At 46.6% G+C, this 18,170-nt stretch overlaps 1 protein-coding gene across 6 annotated transcripts in view; it reads right to left on the reverse strand.

Moving 5' to 3' along the window:
* EYA3 (EYA transcriptional coactivator and phosphatase 3) overlaps positions 1–18,170 on the reverse strand; it is a 148,268-nt gene that overhangs the window by 42,687 nt on the left and 87,411 nt on the right. For 5 of the 6 annotated variants that reach the window (XM_075908770.1, XM_075908766.1, XM_075908771.1 and 2 more), the window contains 3 exons: positions 14,204–14,341; positions 2,902–2,987; positions 1,108–1,291 (listed from right to left, as the gene is read on the reverse strand). In XM_075908770.1, the coding sequence (XP_075764885.1) occupies positions 1,108–1,291; positions 2,902–2,987; positions 14,204–14,341 (408 nt within the window). The remainder of the gene's footprint in view (positions 1–1,107; positions 1,292–2,901; positions 2,988–14,203; positions 14,342–18,170) is intronic. The other variant, XM_075908768.1, reaches the window with a different exon arrangement.

Here is an 18,170-nt window from a genome sequence, read left to right on the forward strand (position 1 = left end):
TGCGCCCCAGAACCTTCCCATTAGCTGGTTTCTCGAAGAAACCAGCCAATGGGAGCTGCTTGTTGGAGTAACAGGCAGCTAAGAAGAATCACGCCCCCATTCCGGGGCTCAGTTATTCGTGGAGCACATGGCCAGGCAAACAGGCTGGGAAACATTTTAAGCTCTGCAGGCAGGCAGGCTAGTTTGGCAGCTGGCAAGTAAGTCTCTTGGCCACAGCCTGCTTCTAGCACCCCAACCCCTTCCTGCCCCAGCTCTCTGACCCCCCCCACTCAACATACCCAAACCCTGTGTCCCCCTCTTACAGCCATACCCCCTCCCAGATCTGGCACCCCAATCTCCTACCCTAGGTCACATCTCAAACCCCTGCACTCCAATTCCCTGCCCTAGGTCACAATCACCTGCTTCATCCCAACTCCCTCCCAGATTAATATCATGGAAGGGTGCGGCCCTTGACCACTTTCCAAAATCTTGGAATCCCCCCGGTCTAGAGACTCCTTTCCCAGGGGATGGAGTTTCACTTGGTGCATGCTGGTTCTCCCCACTGGAAGAAGCGAGTTGCTCCAGAAGCTCTGTGCAACAAACCAGTGTCACTGTGGGCAAAAAGGCAACAAGCGGAGCAGCCTTCCCCAGTGCTGGTTAACGTGACAAAGGCACCAGGAGGAAGGAAAGGGAAGAATGGGAGGAATGCAGGGGGAGAGTTTGCTCTCATGCCCCGGGCTCCAAAGTGCTTTGCACTGCAGTGAATTAGGCCCCTGCAACACAGTGACACAGCAGCACTTGCTCATCAATGGGATCTTACTACTGAGAGCACGTCGGCCAGAGTCCCCAAAGTATCTCGCACTTATTAGAACAGTTCACCAGCCTCCCACACACTGCAGCTCGCCAAGCAGGAGCGCAGGCGGTGGAGTAAGGAACCCAGGCATTTTAGGCCAAAGGAGAAACAAAGTGACAAACATCCTTTGCTGAAGAGGGACAGAATTTGCACTGCAAACATCAGCACACAATGATCCTCCTCTTTACACTTCTGAACTGTGCTTGCCCCGCCTGCCAGTGCACTGTTATCACAGAGGGGGTCTGAAATTCCCCTACGGCAGCTGCAGCACTTACCAGAGAAATGTCTCTGGGCTGTCCGCGTAGGCACCATGGCATTTGCTTTTTCAATTGGATACGTGGTGGTTGCTAATGTGGTACTCTCCAGGCTGCTGTCTGCTGGCGCTACAACCCCAAAGCCAGAACTCGGGTAGCATGGCTGGTACTGGCTTTGGCCGAGAATTGTGTAGGTAGGATATTCCTGTTCAAAGAAAGAATCAAACAAGGTAGGACAAGGCTGGGGAGTCGACAGCCTCGCTGGGCCTCAGGGCAGTTGCTGGCTTTGCCCTCCCAGTCTCAGAAGACACTGAAAACCAAATGGGCTGCAGGGCTACAATGCAAGCTCAGGCCTTCTCCCCTTTGGCCCAGCAGCACAAGAGAGATCTCCATCAGAAAGAGCAGGTACCCACAGGGGAAGGAGCAGAAAGAAGCAGGCAGCCAGGACCACCCACTCCAGACTTACAGAGGGAGAAGAAATAGTGCTGCCTCCTAACCAATGGGTTTTAAATTCCAACTACATCAGAGGGTTGCTCCCTCTCTGCTCACCATCAGTTGCTGATGCAGCTCCTTCCCCTCTCCTTGGCGAGGGAGGAGCAGAAGGATTTATCAAGCTGGGTGAAAATAGCCTTTGCTGCAGAAGCTAAGGCCTGGTCTTCACTTGAAAACAGGTTGGCAGAACTATGTTGATCAGGGCTGTAAAAAATCCAAAGCCCTGACTAGCGCAGTTCAGCAAATGCTTCCTTTGACTTATCTGCTGCCACAAAGGGAGGTGGGTTCATCTACACTGCAGGCTTCTTGCGCAAGAAGCTTTTATTGGAAGAGATCTTCCGCAAAAACTTCTTGCACAAGAGCACGTCCGCACTGCAAAGGCGCATCAAAAAAAGCAATGCGCTTTTGCGAAAAAGAGTATCCGGACAGCATGGACACTCTCGAAAGTCAGCTCTGATTGCTATGCACAGAATGGCCACCATGGCACCTGTGCTTTTTCCCCTTTCCTCTTTTTGCACAAAAAATTCCTCTTCCCCATCCACACACACCTTTTTGCAAAAGAGCTCTTTCACAAAAAAGCATTCTTCCTCGCAGAATGAGGAATACCTACGCTGGGAAAACCCCTCTGTTCTTTCGATTTTTTTGCGCAAAAACGCACTTGAGGTGTGGACGATCCACAAGGTTTCTCGGAAAAACGGCCATTTTTCCAAAAAAAACTCTGTAGTATAGACATAGCCTACATGACCAGACCTTCTCCTGGGGCTGTAGACAGTATCTGAGCTGGAGCACTGCAGCAGCAGGACTGGGCTGTTGTGTAAGTGCATGCAAGTCCTGAGCTAACCATAGTGATGCTACTCCCACGTTCCTACGGCCTTCCGCACAGGGATCTCCAAGGGCTCTGTGGTTCCTCAAGCCTTCTTACATTGACAGAGTGGGGGGAACGAAGGTAAAGGGAAGTAAAGGTCAAGGTCCCAAAGGAGATCTCTGCTGGTCAGGATGCCTCCAGTATCTAACTCAAATGCCTCCAAGCCTGTATTTTAGCCACAAGACTCACTCACCACTCACACAGCAAACTTGCCCTCTGTAAATCTGGGGCCCAAACAACAGAGTTTTGAATTTAATTCATGCCCCAAATACTGTCCCCACTGGCAAGAAAATGCTGAAGTGAACCACTTAAAGTGGCTACAAATATTTAGTCTAAAAATTCTCTGGAACTTTCAAAACAAAAACAGTTCCACTCCAGTGATTGTGGAGTCAGAAAATGTGAACACAAAAGCTACACCAGATATGCCTGAGAGAAGAAATGTGAACAAGAAGTTTTACCTGGTGAGAGATGCTGGCTACTGCTGGTGTTGAAATGTTGACAACAGGCGAGGACGTGGAGACTGGACTCGCATTGGTAGTTGATGCTGTTTAAAAAAAAGTCAAAGAATGACCATATGTTAATTCATGTTAATAATATAAAAGGCAGAAGACCAACCATAAGTGGGAAGCAGACACATTTCTAACCCCAACTACGCTCTAACAATTTAAACAGCTTCAGAGGGGTAGACGAGTTAGTCTGTACAGGATAAACTTAAAAAACAACAAATGGTCTGGTAGCACTTTAACAAAACACGTAGATGGTATCATGAGCTTTTGTGGGCACAGCCCACTTCTTCAGAACTTAAACAGGGTTTTTCATCTGTGGGGATGGAGAACCATGTTTTAAAATTGTTGTAAAAATGTATGGCAAAACTCTCTTCAAAACACATTTCCCTCTCCATTTCTGCCACACAAATAGTAGAATTAGGCTAGTGACGTGTTTTTTTTAATTAATTGATATATTTCAAAATTTGGGAAGACAAAGAACACAAGATGTAGTCATCTCCCTTTAAGTTACAAGAAATAAAATCGAATAAATCAATACTTACAGTATCTGAAAAGCATTTAAATTAGTTCTGATAACATTTTTGTCCAGTAGAGTGAGGCCTTAAAATATTTGATCTCATTGAATTCAACAGCTTCAGGAAATACTAAAACCCATTTAAATCATAACAAAAAGCTACATCATACTGACAATTTTTTTTTATATTTAACCTTTGAAATGTGTGTGAAACTACAAGCATTTTCTGAATGAGGTCCCTTGAGATCACTATCGACAGCTGCTCTGAGAGGCAGAATCATAGAATCATACACGATTAGGTTTGGAAGAGACCTCAAGAGGTCATCTAACCCAACCCCCTGCTAAAAGCAAGACTAACCCCAACTAAATCATCCCAGCCAAGGCTTTGCCTCATCAGATTTCTTTTGGCCCAATCTTCCAATTTGTTTAGGCATCTCTGGACCCTATCCCAGCCCTCCAGCATATCGACTTCTTGCCCAGAGCTTAGGGTCTGCCAACTTGCTGAGGACGCAATCCAATCCATCATCCAGATCATGAATGAAGATGCTGAACAAAACCAACTCCAGGACATACCTGGGGCACTCTGCTTGATACTGGCTGCCAACCAGACATCAAATCATTGATCACTACCCATTGAGCCCACTAATCTAGCCATCTTTCTAGCCATTTTATAGTCCATTCATCCAAGCCATGTCTTTAATTTGCTGGCAAGAATATCATGGAAAACCATGTCAAAAGCTTTGCTCAAGTCAAGGTATATCACATCCACTGCCTTCCTCATGTCCATAGAGCCAGTAATCTCATTGTTAGGGATGTACGCAACTAGTCGGATACACAAGCTTATTGGACAGTTGAGTAGTGACTCAATTAGTGGGGAGCAGGAGTTGGTGCTGGGGGAGCTGGCTTACAAGCTGGTTCCCCCCAGCACCGCCTCTGCGGAAGGCAGGGGAGGCAGAGGCAGAGCAGGGGACCAGGCGCAAGCCGGCAGTCAGCGGATTCCTGGCTCATGCCCATACCAGAAGCCTTGCCTCTGCTTCTTAAATGTTTTAAGAGCCGTCATTTAAATGTATTAAAAGCTGAAGAGCAGCGAGGGGAACCAGGCGCAAGTTGTTCTGGCTCATGCGTGGTCCCCCCTGCTGTGCTTCTGCTTTTTAAATGTATTAAGACAGTGGTCCCCAACCTTTTTACACCCAAGATCACTTTTTAAATCTCCGAACAGGCGAAGATCTACCGCCCCACCGCTTCCTTGAAGCCCCGCCCCTTCCTTGAAGCCCCGCCCACTCTATTCACCTCCTGTCCATCACTTGCTATCCCCGGCCCTTAGTTACACACTCTGATAAACAGTTTATTTTTAAATTATGCGATATGTAAAATTAAAATCACGTGTTTATAGTTATGAAATAAATGGTCTGTTTTTTATTCATGCTATTTAAATCTAAAATGAAGCATTTATAATTATACATTTTGTGGGGACAGAGTTCTGCGGCTGGGGGCAGGGAAGAGGGAACAGGGTGCTGGGAGGGCAGAGGACAGGGTTCTGCAGCAGGGGACAGAGTGCCAGTGGGGACAGGAATAGGGACAGAGTTCTGTAGCTGGAAACAGGGGAGTGGGGACAGCGTTCGGGGAGTGGGGAGGGGAGTGGAGACAGGGGGGTGGAGACAGAAGTCTGTGGCTGGGGAGTGGGGGGGCTGGGGAGGCAGAGAGTCCCCTGCATCTGCCTCCTCCCAGGATTCCCCCCTCCCAGAGGGAAACCAGCGAGTGCCTACCCCGGGGCCGACCCCCCCTCCCCGGTGCAGGGAAACCCCGCGCGCGCACGCCTGCCCCGGGGCTGACTCACCCCTCCTGTGTGGTGCAGGGAGCCGATGCTCCCTCCCGCAGTACACCCAGCAGAGCAGCTAGCGCTACTTCTGGAATCGCTGGAAGTGGCGCTAAGCTGCGGGACTTCTGTCCATCCCTGGGAAGCCGACACTACCTCCATTTTCACTTGAGGTAGGTAGTGGGGTTTCTCAGGGGTGGGAGGGAAATGGGGGCGGGGCAGACAGGACGCCTCGCGATTGACTGGTCGAGGCCTCACGATCGACCAGTCGATCGCGATTGACCTGGTGGTGACCATGGTATTAAGAGCTACCAGGCTCTTAATACATTTAAAAGGCAGAGCTGCAGCAGGGTTAGCTCCTGGTGCTGGGAGCTAACCCTGCTGCGGCTCCGCAGTTTCCCCCACTTATCAACTAATCAATGGAAATTTCATCGACCTGTCAATTAGTTGATTAAATTCAAGCTAACATCCCTGCTCATCACAGAAGGCAATCAGGTTGGGCAGACAGGACTTGCCCTTGGTGAATCCATGTTGACTGTCCCTAATCACCTTCCTCTTTCCCAAGTGCTTCAAAATGGATTACTTTCTCCATGATTTTTCCAGGGACTGAGCTGAGGCTGAAAGATCTGTAGTTCCCTGGCCTTCTTCCCCTTTTTAAAACATGGGCACTCCATTTGCCTTTTTCCAGTCATCCGGGATGTTGCCAGATTGTCACGAGTTTTCAGAGATAATGGCCAATGGCTCTGCAATCACATTCGGCTGCTCTCTCAGCCCCCTCGGATGCGTTATAGCCCCGTGCACTTGTGCATGTCCAGCGTTTCTAAATAAACCTTAACCTGTTTTTTCACCCCTGAGGGCTCCCCATCTCCTCCCCGCACTGTTCTGTCCTGTGCAGCAGTCTGGGAGCTGACCTTGTCTGTGAAGACCAAGGCAAGAAAAGCATTGAGTGCAACAGCTTTTTCCACATCAGTTGTCACTAAGTCGTCTTCCTCATTCAGTAAAAATTCCCACTATTTCCCCGACCACCTTCTTGTTGCCACCATACCTGCAGACACCCTTCTTGTTACCCTTCACACCCCTTGCTAGATGCAACTCTAACTGTGCTTTAGTCTTCCTGATTACACCCCTATATGCTAGAGCAACCTTTTCATACCCCTCCCTAGTCATCTGTCCAACTTTCCAACCTCTTGTAAATTTCCTTTTTGTGTTTAAGCTCACCACACATCCCAGTTAAGCCAAACTAGTTGCCTGCCATATTTCCTGTGTCTTTTGTACACTGGGATGGTTTGTTCCTGAGTCCTCAATGAGGCTTCTTTAAAATACAGCCAGCTCTCCTAGACTCCTTTCCCTATCATGTTAGCTTCCTAGGGCATCCTCCCGGAATCAAAGGATGCTTTTCTGAAGTCCTGGCTCCATATTTTGCTGCTCTCCTTTCTTCCTTTTGTCAAAATCCTGAACTCAAACATTTCATCTCAACAAAATCCTAATCTCAACAAGATTAGAAAGGCAAAGGCACAAAATGAGATCAAACTAGCTACAGGCATAAAGGGAAACAAGAAGACCTTTTATAAATACATTAAAAGCAAGAGGAAGACCAAGGACAGGGTAGGCCCACTGCTTAGTGAGGAGGGAGAAGCAGTAACAGGGAACTTGGAAATGGCGGAGATGCTCAATGGCTTCTTTGTTTCGGTCTTCACCGAGAAGTCTGGAGGTGTGCCTAACGTAGTGAATACAAGCAGAGAGAGGGTAAGTTTAGAAGATAGGATACACAAAGAACAAGTTAAAAATCACTTAGGAAAGTTAGATGTCAGCAAGTCACCAGGTCCTGATGAAATGCATCCCAGGATACTCAAGGAGCTGATAGAGGAGGTATCTGAACCTTTAGCTATGATCTTTGAAAAATCATGGAAGACAGGGGAGATTCCAGAAGACTGGAAAAGGGCAAATATTGTGCCCATCTATAAAAAGGGGAATAAGAACAACCCAGGAAACTACAGACCGGTCAGTTTAACGTCTGTCCCAGGGAAGATAATGGAGCAGGTAATTAAGGAAATCATATGCAAACACTTGGAAGGTAATAAAGTGATAGGGAATAGCCAGCATGGGTTTGTGAAGAACAAGTCATGCCAAACTAATCTGATAGCTTTCTTTGATAGGATAACGAGCCTTGTGGATAAGGGAGAAGCGGTGGATGTCATATACCTAGACTTTAGTAAGGCATTTGATATGGTCTCACATGATATTCTTATTGATAAACTAGGCAAATATAACTTAGATAGGGCCACGATAAGGTGGGTGCATAATTGGCTTGATAACCGTAGTCAGACAGTTGTTGTTAACGGTGCTAAATCCTGCTGGAAAGGGATAACAAGTGGAGTTCCGCAAGGGTCTGTTTTGGGACCCGTACTGTTCAATATCTCCATCAATGATGTAGATATTGGGATAGAGAGTACGCTTATTAAGTTTGCAGATGATACCAAACTGGGTGGGGTTGCAACTTCTTTGGAGGAGAGGGACATAATTCAAAATGACCTTAGCAAGTTAGAGAAATGGTCAGAGGTAAACAGGATGAAGTTTAATAAAGAGATATGCAAAGTGCTCCACTTAGGAAGGAACAATCAGTTCCATACATACAAGATGGGAAGCGACTGTCTAGGAAGGAGCATGGCGGAAAGGGATCTAGGGGTCATAGTGGACCACAAGTTGAATATGAGTCAACAGTGTGATGCTGTTGCAAAAAAAGCAAACATGATTCTAGGTTGTATCAACAGATGTGTTGTAAGCAAAACTCGTGAAGTCATTCTGCCGCTCTACTCTGTACTAGTTAGGCCTCAGCTGGAGTACTGTGTCCAGTTCTGGGCGCCACATTTCAAGAAAGATGTGGAGAAATTGGAAAGGGTACAGAGAAGAGCGACAAGAATGATTAAAGGTCTAGAGAACATGACCTATGAAGCCAGGCTTCATGAACTGGGCTTGTTTAGTTTGGAAAAAAGAAGATTAAGGGGGGACATGATAGCGGTTTTCAAATATCTAAAAGAGTGTCACAAGGAGGAAGGAGAAAATTTGTTCCTCTTGGTTTCTGAGAACAGGACAAGGAGTAATGGGCTTAAAGTGCAGCAAGGGAGGTTTAGATTGGACATTAGGAAAAAATTCCTAACTCTCAGGGTGGTCAAATATTGGAATAAATTGCCAAGGGAGGTGGTGGAATCTCCCTCTCTGGAGATATTTAAGAACAGGTTAGATAGACATCTGTCAGGGATGGTGTAGACGATGGTCCTGCCTTGAGGGCGGGGGGCTGGACTCGATGACCTCTCGAGGTCCCTTCCAGTCCTATGATTCTATGGTCACTGCTGCTCAAGTTGCCACACACATCTGCTTCCACTACCGATTCCTCCCTGTTTGTGAGCAGCAGGTCAAGAGGAGCACAACCCTCTTTGGTTCCTCCAGCACTTGCACCGAAAAGTTGTCACCAACACTCTCCAAAAACTCCCTGGATTATCTCTGGGCTGCTGTATTAGTCTCCCAACAGATGTCAGGTCTGTGATCTGGAAACATCTGTTGGCTGTGTGAAGAAAGTCTCATCTGCCTCACCCTCCTCCTCTGGTGGTCTATAGCAGACACCGACCACAAAATCACCCCCGTTCTGGCCTCTAATCTTAACCCACAAACGCTCAGAGAGTTTTCTTTTCTCCGGTTTCATACTGGAGCTGTTAGCAACCCCACTGATCTCTGACACACTGCAACTCCTCCCCCCCCCCCCCCCCCAACCTGGCCTTCCTGAGCAGTTTATACCCTGTAGTTTATTGATAATGTGTTGGACAGGTTTAAGTCGGGGGTTGTAGGTGATGACAAGTGGTGTTCTATTGTTGGTTTTCTTGGGTCTGTCATGAAGTAGATGGTTTCTAGGTATTCGTCAAGGTATTCCTGGACACCACAGTACAAATCAACAATGGAAAATTAGACACCACTCTCTACAGAAAACCCACCGACTCATACAGTTACCTACATGCATCCAGCTCCCATCCAGAACACACCACACGATCCATCGTCTATAGCCAAGCCCTTCGATACAACCGCATCTGCTCTAATCCCACTGACAGAGACCAGAAGCTTCAGGATCTCTACCAAGCATTTATAAATCTCAACTACCAACCCAGAGAAATAAAAAAGCAAATTGAAAGAGCCAGACGAATACCTAGAAACCATCTACTTCAAGACAGACCCAAGAAAACCAACAATAGAACACCACTTGTCATCACCTACAACCCCCAACTTAAACCTGTCCAACACATTATCAATAAACTACAGCCTATACTGGAACAGGATACCATACTCAAAGAGGCTCTGGGAGACAGATCCATAGTCTCCTATAGACAACCACCTAACCTCAAGATGATTCTTACCAACCACCACAGGACATACCACACTAATACCAACCCTGGTACCTTCCCTTGCAACAAACCCTGTTGCCAGCTTTGTCCACATATTCATTCTGCTGATACCATTATTGGACCTAACCAAGTGAGTTATAAGATCAAGCACACATATTCCTGCGCATCCAGAAATATAATCTATGCTATCATGTGCCGAAAGTGTCCGTCTGCTATGTACATTGGACAAACATCTCAGACACTTCGCCAAAGGATTAATGCCCACAAAACAGATATCAGACAAGATCACAAAGAAAAAACAGTTTCTTGCCATTTTAACCAGAAAGGACACTCTCTCAATGACTTAACCACCTGCATTCTGCTACAAAGACCTTTTACATCTGCACTTGAAAGGGAATCCTCTGAACTGTCATTCATGTTAAAATTCGACACTTTCCAAAAAGGACTCAACAAACACTTGAACTATCTCACCCATTACCAAGATAGTTTCCCCAATTATCACCTCTAATACCATTAACTCACAAACATCCCACTCTCCCTACCTCTAATATCATCAATTCACAGACAGTTACCTTCCTTCCCCCCCCTCCCCCCCCGCATCCCCCTCCTGTTCTGCAATGTGATTTGTCCTTTTCATATTTGTTCATTTTTTTAATTGTATCCCTTGGTATATATGGTTGTGACTACTTTCTTCCACTATTTGATCTGAGGAAGTGGGTCTGGCCCACGAAAGCTCATCATCTAATAAACCATCTTGTTAGTCTTTAAAGTGCTACATTGTCCTGCATTTTGCTGTAGCACAGACTGCAGAGAGCTCTTTGGGCAAATTGCACATTATCACCCATCTTAACACCAGCATTTTCTACTGATTCCCCCTGTGGAGGCACCTCAGCACAACACTGAAAAACAACCCAAGCTCTTCAGCAGTTTGGTGTTTTCCCAACCTTGGGGGAGTCAGTGGCAGGGAAAAGCTCACAGCAGTCTTCCTGGTCTTAGCATGCTGCCCTTTGAAGAATCCAGTCAGTTCCTTCAACTAAGCAGGCAAGAAAAACTGATCCAAGATGAGAAAACTGATCCAGTGCGAGAAAAAGATACCTCCGAAAGAATCCTGCAATAGGGCATCTCAAGAAATGCAGAATGACGGTAAGGTAAAAGAAAAGACACCACTGTTGCAGGAAAGCCACCCTGAAGAGGAAGGCCCAAGGGAAAAGGCATTCAGCACATTTAAAAGATGTCCTCTCCCAGAACACTGCACACAGTGCCTCTGTGGGGAAACACGCCTCACCAACCCAGAAGCAGAACTCTGCAATGGATTCTCTGGAAGCCTCAGAGACATTTTGTCACCTTAATAGAATTCCTGTGCCCAGACAGAAGCCTTAGCGAGGAAAGGAGAAGATGGGGAGCAATTGCATAAGGTAACATGTTCTTGGAGAAAAAGAACCAACTATCTGTGGTGAGCCCCACTCAGGTCAAATCTCGCAGTGGCGGAGGACAATGTTGGCAGTCCAGGTTTCCTGGCATGGCAGAAATGCCTTTTGTATTAGTGCTAGTAAACCCCATGCTCTGCTTTTACTCCACCCACACTAGCAGAGCCACTGGCCCAATGCAGAATCCATGAAGACTTTCAGAAAGTCTGATTCCTGCTCTCAGTATGGAACTTGGGGAAGCATGAGAGCCTGAAGAGTGGGGGCAGATGTTTGGGGAAGCTGGTTAAGAAGCCAGGCAACCAGGACACATGTAGGGTCCTCTGAGGAAACTCCAGAGCTTAAGAGCTCTGTAAGGCTGCGGGAGTGACTAAGACCAAGGGGAGGTGGAGTCCTTGGTACCCAGGGTGGCCCATGGTAAATCATCTTGATGAACAGCATAGCATGGTTTTGTATCACTCAGAGATATCAGAATGTTCCATCTCTGTCTCAAGTCCCAGGACTGGTCCTTTGGGATCAAAGGCTGCTGGCACCATTAAAATGGATCAAAGAAACCAAAGAAAGGGAAAAAAAACATATTGGGATGCTGGTGGCAACACAGAGTCCTCCAATCGCCCCTTCTGGCTTTCTCTTGTTCCCCAACACCCTGAGGATATTGTCTTGTCCTGGCCTGCCTGTTCACATGGTGTAACATACCAGTATTATACTCAACTGCATCAGCAACTGCCTAACACAGGCACCTTGAGGGTCAACAAGGACTGTCCTGTGCGTGAGTGCCACAAAAACATCAACATTGCTCTGCCATGCTGATATGCCACAGGAACTATCCCCAGGGCCCTGGTTTCAATGGAGTAGCGCATGGGAGTTTCTTTTCCTTTTTTTTAACCTCTGTCCCCAGTTTTCTTTATTTTTCCCTCTAGTTTCCAGATTGGTTCTTCAAAACCTGCTTCCTCACCATCCCCCTTTCATCCCAGACTGCTCTGAGTCACATGCTTGCAGCAGGGAGCAGAGAGGTAGAAGTGACAAATTTTGAAAGTTTGACTTGGCTGCTTTGCTCCTACATGGAGTGGAAGGGGGGGGGGGGGGGGAGCAAGGAGCAGAGGTTCCTTCCACAGCTGACCACAGTGGTTCGTGCCCTGTCTTGCCTCCAGGGTGAGGGCTGCGGGGTCCCAACTTAGAGCCAAATGATTGGGGAGCTTTCATCTTCATCTGAGTACATGGCTCAAGTCTGCAAAGGCAGGAAGTACACCAGGGCATTCATCAGAGTTCTGAGCCACGGGGTTACCGAGGCAGGAGTCTGAAAGCCAAACCACACAGAACATAGTCCTTGGGGAATTCAGACAGGTTTTTAGGGTTTGCTTTAAAGAATATTTATCTACTAAGTATTTGGGACAGTTTGTCTGTGAGCGAGCATATCTGTCCATCTGTCCGTGTGGGGGTACCCCTGCCCCCCTCCCCTTTGTTTGTCGCGGTCCTCCCTAGTGGCGTGCTCCCTGCTTTCTCCCAATTGCAGATTTGCTGCGCTTCGGGTTTGCAGGGTGGGGGGTCTGGGCCCACCCTCACTCCCAGACCCCAGCCCAGGGCCCTAAGGACAGAGTCTCACAGACCTGTCCCACCGGAGGGGTCGTCCCCTTAACCACTGGTGCGCCGGCTCCGTGCCCTGCCCTGGGCTCCTTCCACCCTACTTACGATGCCTTCCTTACTCCCCTCCCTAACTCTCTCGCTCTCCCCCCCCCCCCATACCTTTCTGGGGGAACTTTATACCTCCCCCTACACCTTTCCTGGGCGTCTGACGTCACCCTCCCTCCTTGACGCCCTCCGTCATTTCCGGCCGCCATGTTGTGCGTTGCCGGAGAGACGCGTTGCCTAGCAACGCTTGCTTTCGCGCGGGCCGGTGTGTAGAGGACGGCGCTACACTGCTCGCATACCGTTCGCGCCTGTCTGGCCCTCCCCACCAAGGACAGCGCGATCGCGGGATCAGTGCGGGGTGGGCCTGTTTCAAGGGAGTAGGTGGGCCTCACCCCGTCACAGTCTGTCTGTTCAAGAACTCCTCCTACACGGTACAAGCTAGGACCACCACTCTCGGTGGCGATTTCCAAAGCAGAGAAGACTGATTTTTGTCAGTAAAGGCACAGATGGAGCTGCTTCGCTGAAAGATGCCTTTTCTCGGCAGCAAGTCACTTTTCCAATTTTAACACACAACAAACTCTGCATCCTGGCTGGGGATTACACTCACTGCCCCTTGTGGGCCCTTCCAGTGAGCTGGAAAAGCATCAGCCTTAACGAGGCACTTCATTAGCAGTACAAATTAAGTCTTGTTACAGCCCACAGGAGAGAAAGAGAAAAACTAGCATTTTTTGACATTCCTTTTTTTAAAAGGCATTTCTCTGAGGTTCTCAAAAATCTGAACACTTGTCAGAAGATGCATTTTCACCAGAAAACACATATTCACGAATCCAGCTGGAAATAAGTAACTCGGTACATGTTTGCTGCAAGCGGCCATCCATTATTTGTTAGATGAAGCAGCACTTCTCTGGCCTCAGCAGGTGGCCTTCTGCAGGACTCAATGCAGTGACAAATTCAGGATGAAATGCAGAGTTTTATGGGAGTCCCTAGCAGGGAGCAGATTTGTATCCAGCTCGTCTCTGTACTTCATCTCCTAGCTGCCCCACACAGCCTGCTGCCATGAAGCAAACCCACGTGCGGGCAACTGCAGGCCATCGCTGCCACCCTTTGCCTCAAGAAGCAACACATGAAACTTAGTGAAACTCACACCCAGGGCTGCTAAGAAACAGCTTGATGAGCTTTCAGAGGAGCAGCATGCAAGTGATCAACGTTCAGTCCCCTCTTTCCCACCCAGCTCTGCTCTGTCCTGCTAGGATTCATCAGCAGGGCATAAACCGGCTGGATGTAAGCAGAGCGCTATACAGACACCAAACCACACACACACACACAACACAGAGTCTGGAGCGCACAAGAGGAGGACACTGTGGCTTGCAAGGCAGAGAGAAGCATGCACAAACCAAGAACAAACATGCTGACCTCATTTTTTGTGGTCTCTGGATCTGATTAGTGGAGAAAGATGTAGATAAAAACCATGCCAAGTTACCTTGAATAGGGTAAGAATAATGTGCTGGGCAGGGCTGGCTTGTGGTTAACCCTGTAGTGCAGGTAAGAACATTGTGCTGACTTGGAGATGGAGTCTGAATTAAACCACTTTCAGGTTTCATACCTGGCCACAGTGCACCTGAATCAGATAAATTGGACCAATTACAAACAGATACGCTGGGACCAAACAGCATGCTTGCTACCAGAGAGCAGTTTGTCTGCTTGTTACAAAAGTAAATGACTGAAAGTCACATACACAAAACAATATTGCTTTTATTTTGCAATCACAAATTCCTGACTCTTGGGCTGGATTTGAGCAGCTGGAAAAGAAAAGCCCAGAGACCGGCAAGGTCTAAACCTTTCAATGGAAAATTCTCTAACCCAAGAACAGGAGCTATTGCAGTGCTGGCGCTCAGCCTCTGGGACTTGGGCTGCTACACGGCGTTCTCGTAGCCCAGACAGCTATTAGCGAGATAATGCGCCAGCGTCCATGTGCAGCTACCCCTCTGAGACCATTCAGTCAGTGGCACTCCTTCCTTCGGCTTCAGCGGACATGGCATTACAGTGGCATTCAGTTTCCTCGCTAGTACTCACAAAAATTAAAAGTCGTGTCAGATCCTACAGCTGCCCCTGAATTTCCTGCTGATTCCTGTGATTGTACCGTTACCATTGACTATTTGTTTAAAACCATTGCCCCCATTTCTGTGCAAAAATGAACACAAATGGGAAAATAAGCCTTCAAGAAAAAACACTGAAATTGACTGTAGAGGCAGGGCTCACAAATGCATTAAGTAAACAAACAGCAGAGAGTGGAGAATAAGCTTCTACCCAAATCTCTTAGAATGCCAGCGACCGTAAGCAATACCTGAACCAAGAGTGGCACACATACAGCAGTGCGACTCCTCTGTCCACATGTCCCTTTAAGGCTCTTCCACTGCATTCAGACTGGAACTGAATCAGCAAGAATAGCAGCTCAGCAAGGCAGCTTAGTCTGGGGAAGCTTTCTGCAGACATCCCTCCCTTTCTCCCCCCCCCGCAGTACAGATGCTTGCTGCACTATGTCACCACAACAAGTGTGGGAATGGCAGAAGTGATAAATGACTTTTTTGTTTCAGTTTATACCAAAAAGGTTAGTAGCGACTGGACATTGAACACAACGAACGCCAGTGAAAATGAGGCAGGATCAGAAATCAAAATAAAGAAAGAACAAGTTAAAAATTATGTAGACAAGTTAAATGTCTGCAAGCCACCAGGGCCTGATGAAATGCCTCCCAGAATACTCAAGGAGCTGCCTGAGGAGACATCTGAGCCATTAGCAAGCATCTTTGAAAAGCCACAGAAGAAAACTAGAAAAGGGCACATAACGTGCCCATCTGTAAACTGGAATAAGGACAACACAGGGAATTACAGACCAGTCAACTTTACTGCAGTACCCAGAAAGATAATGGAGCAGGTAATTAAGCGATCCTGTGCAAACACCTAGAAAGTAATAAGGTGATAAGTAACAGCATAGATTTGCTTAAGGGCCAAGTGATGGAGACAGAACTGCTAAAGAGTCGTCATTTTCTGACAGCCTCTACTCCATTTTAACTGCAAAATCTTACAAGCAAGATGAGATTTTGTTATTTTGTTTGCATCTAATTTCCAAGTTCCCTTTAAAAGCAAAGTAGGAATAGTAGAGAGGACAGCAAAATTGCCTCTTTTAGGTGGCTCAACGGCAGTGGCTAGCTTCTGAACATTTCCTTTAAAAAAACATCACGTCCTTCCTGTGCAATGTTAGTGCATAGGGCAGAAGCCAGATTCTTCCATTCCTCTGACATTTGCTGCGGCTTCCATTTCTTCTATGGTGTTCTGATCAGCTCTCTGGCCCTCCCTGCTAAAGGTTCCTCTTAAGGTTTCTTTCCCTCCTTTCATCATAGTAGTTGGTTTCCACTTGACAGCTTTTATGTGTCAGGCTGTGTGTTGGGAGTACTGCAGAAAGGGTTCTGGAGGTCACAGAGCATTACAAGGTAAAATAGGAGTCAACAGTGTAACACCATTGCAAAAAAAGGAAACAGCATTCTGAGATGTATGTTGTAACCAAGACACTAGAAATAATTCTTGTACTCTACTTCATGCTGATTCAGGGGGAATGTTGTGTTCAGTTCTAGGAGCCACGTTTTAGGAAAAATGAAGATAAATTGGAGAAGGAGTAACAAAGAAGAACAAGAGAAGAGCAACAAAAATGCTTAAAGGTCTAGAAAACAAGACTTATTAGGCGAGAATGAAAGAACTTAGTGGCTGTGTCTACACTGGCATGAATTTCCGGAACTGCTTAAAACGGAATACTATTCCGTTTTCAGTTTTTCCGGAAAAGGAGCGTCTACATTGGCAGGCTGCTTTTCTAGAAAAGCCCTTTTTCTGGAAAAGCGTCTGTGGCCAATGTAGACGTGCTTTTCCGGAAAAGAGCTCCGATCTCCATTTTCGCGATCGGGGCTTTTTTCCGGAAAAAACTACTGGGCTGTCTACACTGGCCCTTTTCCGGAACAGTGTTCCGGAATAAGGACTTATGCCCGAGTGGGAGCAGAATAGTTTTTCCGGAATAGCGGCTGATTTTTTACAGTAGAGCGTCGTTGCTTTTCCAGAAATTCAAGGGCCAGTGTAGACAGCTCGCAGCTTATTCTGGAAAAGCGGCTGATTTTCCGGAATAAGAGGCCCAGTGTAGACACAGTCAGTGTGTTTATTCTGGAAAAGAGAAAACAGAGTTTTCAGTCTAGGGTTACCATATTTGAACTTTCAAAAAAGAGGACACTCCTGAGAGGGAGTGTATCTGTACCAGTATCTACCAACTCACGTTGTATGAATGTGGTATATAATATATATTGTATCATGTATTAATGTGTTATATAATTATATACCACATTCATACAATGTGAGTTGGTTGATACTGACACAGATTTTTTGAAAGTTCAAATATGGTAACCCTTCAAGTATTCTTCAACCCTTCAAGGTTGTTACAAATATGAGGGAGAAGAATTGTTCCCCTTAACCTCTGGGGACAGGACAAGAAGCAATGGGCTTAAATTGCAGCAAGGGAGGTTTTAGTTTGGACATTAGGGCGGTTGAGCACTGGGATAATTTACCTAGGGAGGTCATGGAATCTCCATTACTAGAGATTTTTAAAAGCAAGTTAGACACTACATGCCCCAAATAGATCCAGCACTTCCTTCTAATTCTGGTAGAAACAAGCTGTTGGTTGGGGATTCTTGGATATTCTAATTGATGAAGTCTTTCCAACCAACTATCAGAATCTTTTGAAGGCGTCAGATTTTCTGTGTAATGTGTCAGTAGACGCCACAGCTCTTGCAGCCATATAGTCACGTAAAAAACTTAAAACAACAACAGTCTGGTAGCACTTTAAAGACTAACAAAACATATAGATGTTTTGTTAGTCTTTAAAGTGCTACCAGACTATTTGTTGTTTTTTAAGTTTACCCTGTGCAGACTAACTCGACTACCCCCGATGCTTCATTCACATCAAAGTTATGCTTGAACTGAAAATTTTCTCTTTTGTTCTGATGACATATATATTCAATTTTCAGACATTGCTGAGTTTAGTAAATGTTGTGGAAGCCTTTCCTACCCTTGATGTAATTTCCTTCTTGAGGTCCATTGGTTAACATCAGTGCTTTTTCTGTGATGGTACTGCCTGGTACACAGTACTGGCACCTCCAGACGCAGCACCAGCACCTCCAGTCAGAGCTCAACAACTTTTCCCCTGGAGTACTGGCACCTTTTTTTTTTTTTTTTTTTTTAACAAAAAAAGCACTGGTTAACATGGCACTGCCCAGGTAGATGAACCATTCTACCTTTTTGATATAACTGCCTACTAATGTGATCTTAAGGACTGATGTTTGGCCTTCAAAGATATTTGCTTTAGCATAACTAATTTGGAGCTCCACTTGGTCTGATATTTTTGCCAAGATGTC

Source organism: Pelodiscus sinensis, chromosome 25, assembly GCF_049634645.1.
Source record: "Pelodiscus sinensis isolate JC-2024 chromosome 25, ASM4963464v1, whole genome shotgun sequence".
NCBI lineage: Eukaryota > Metazoa > Chordata > Testudines > Trionychidae > Pelodiscus > Pelodiscus sinensis.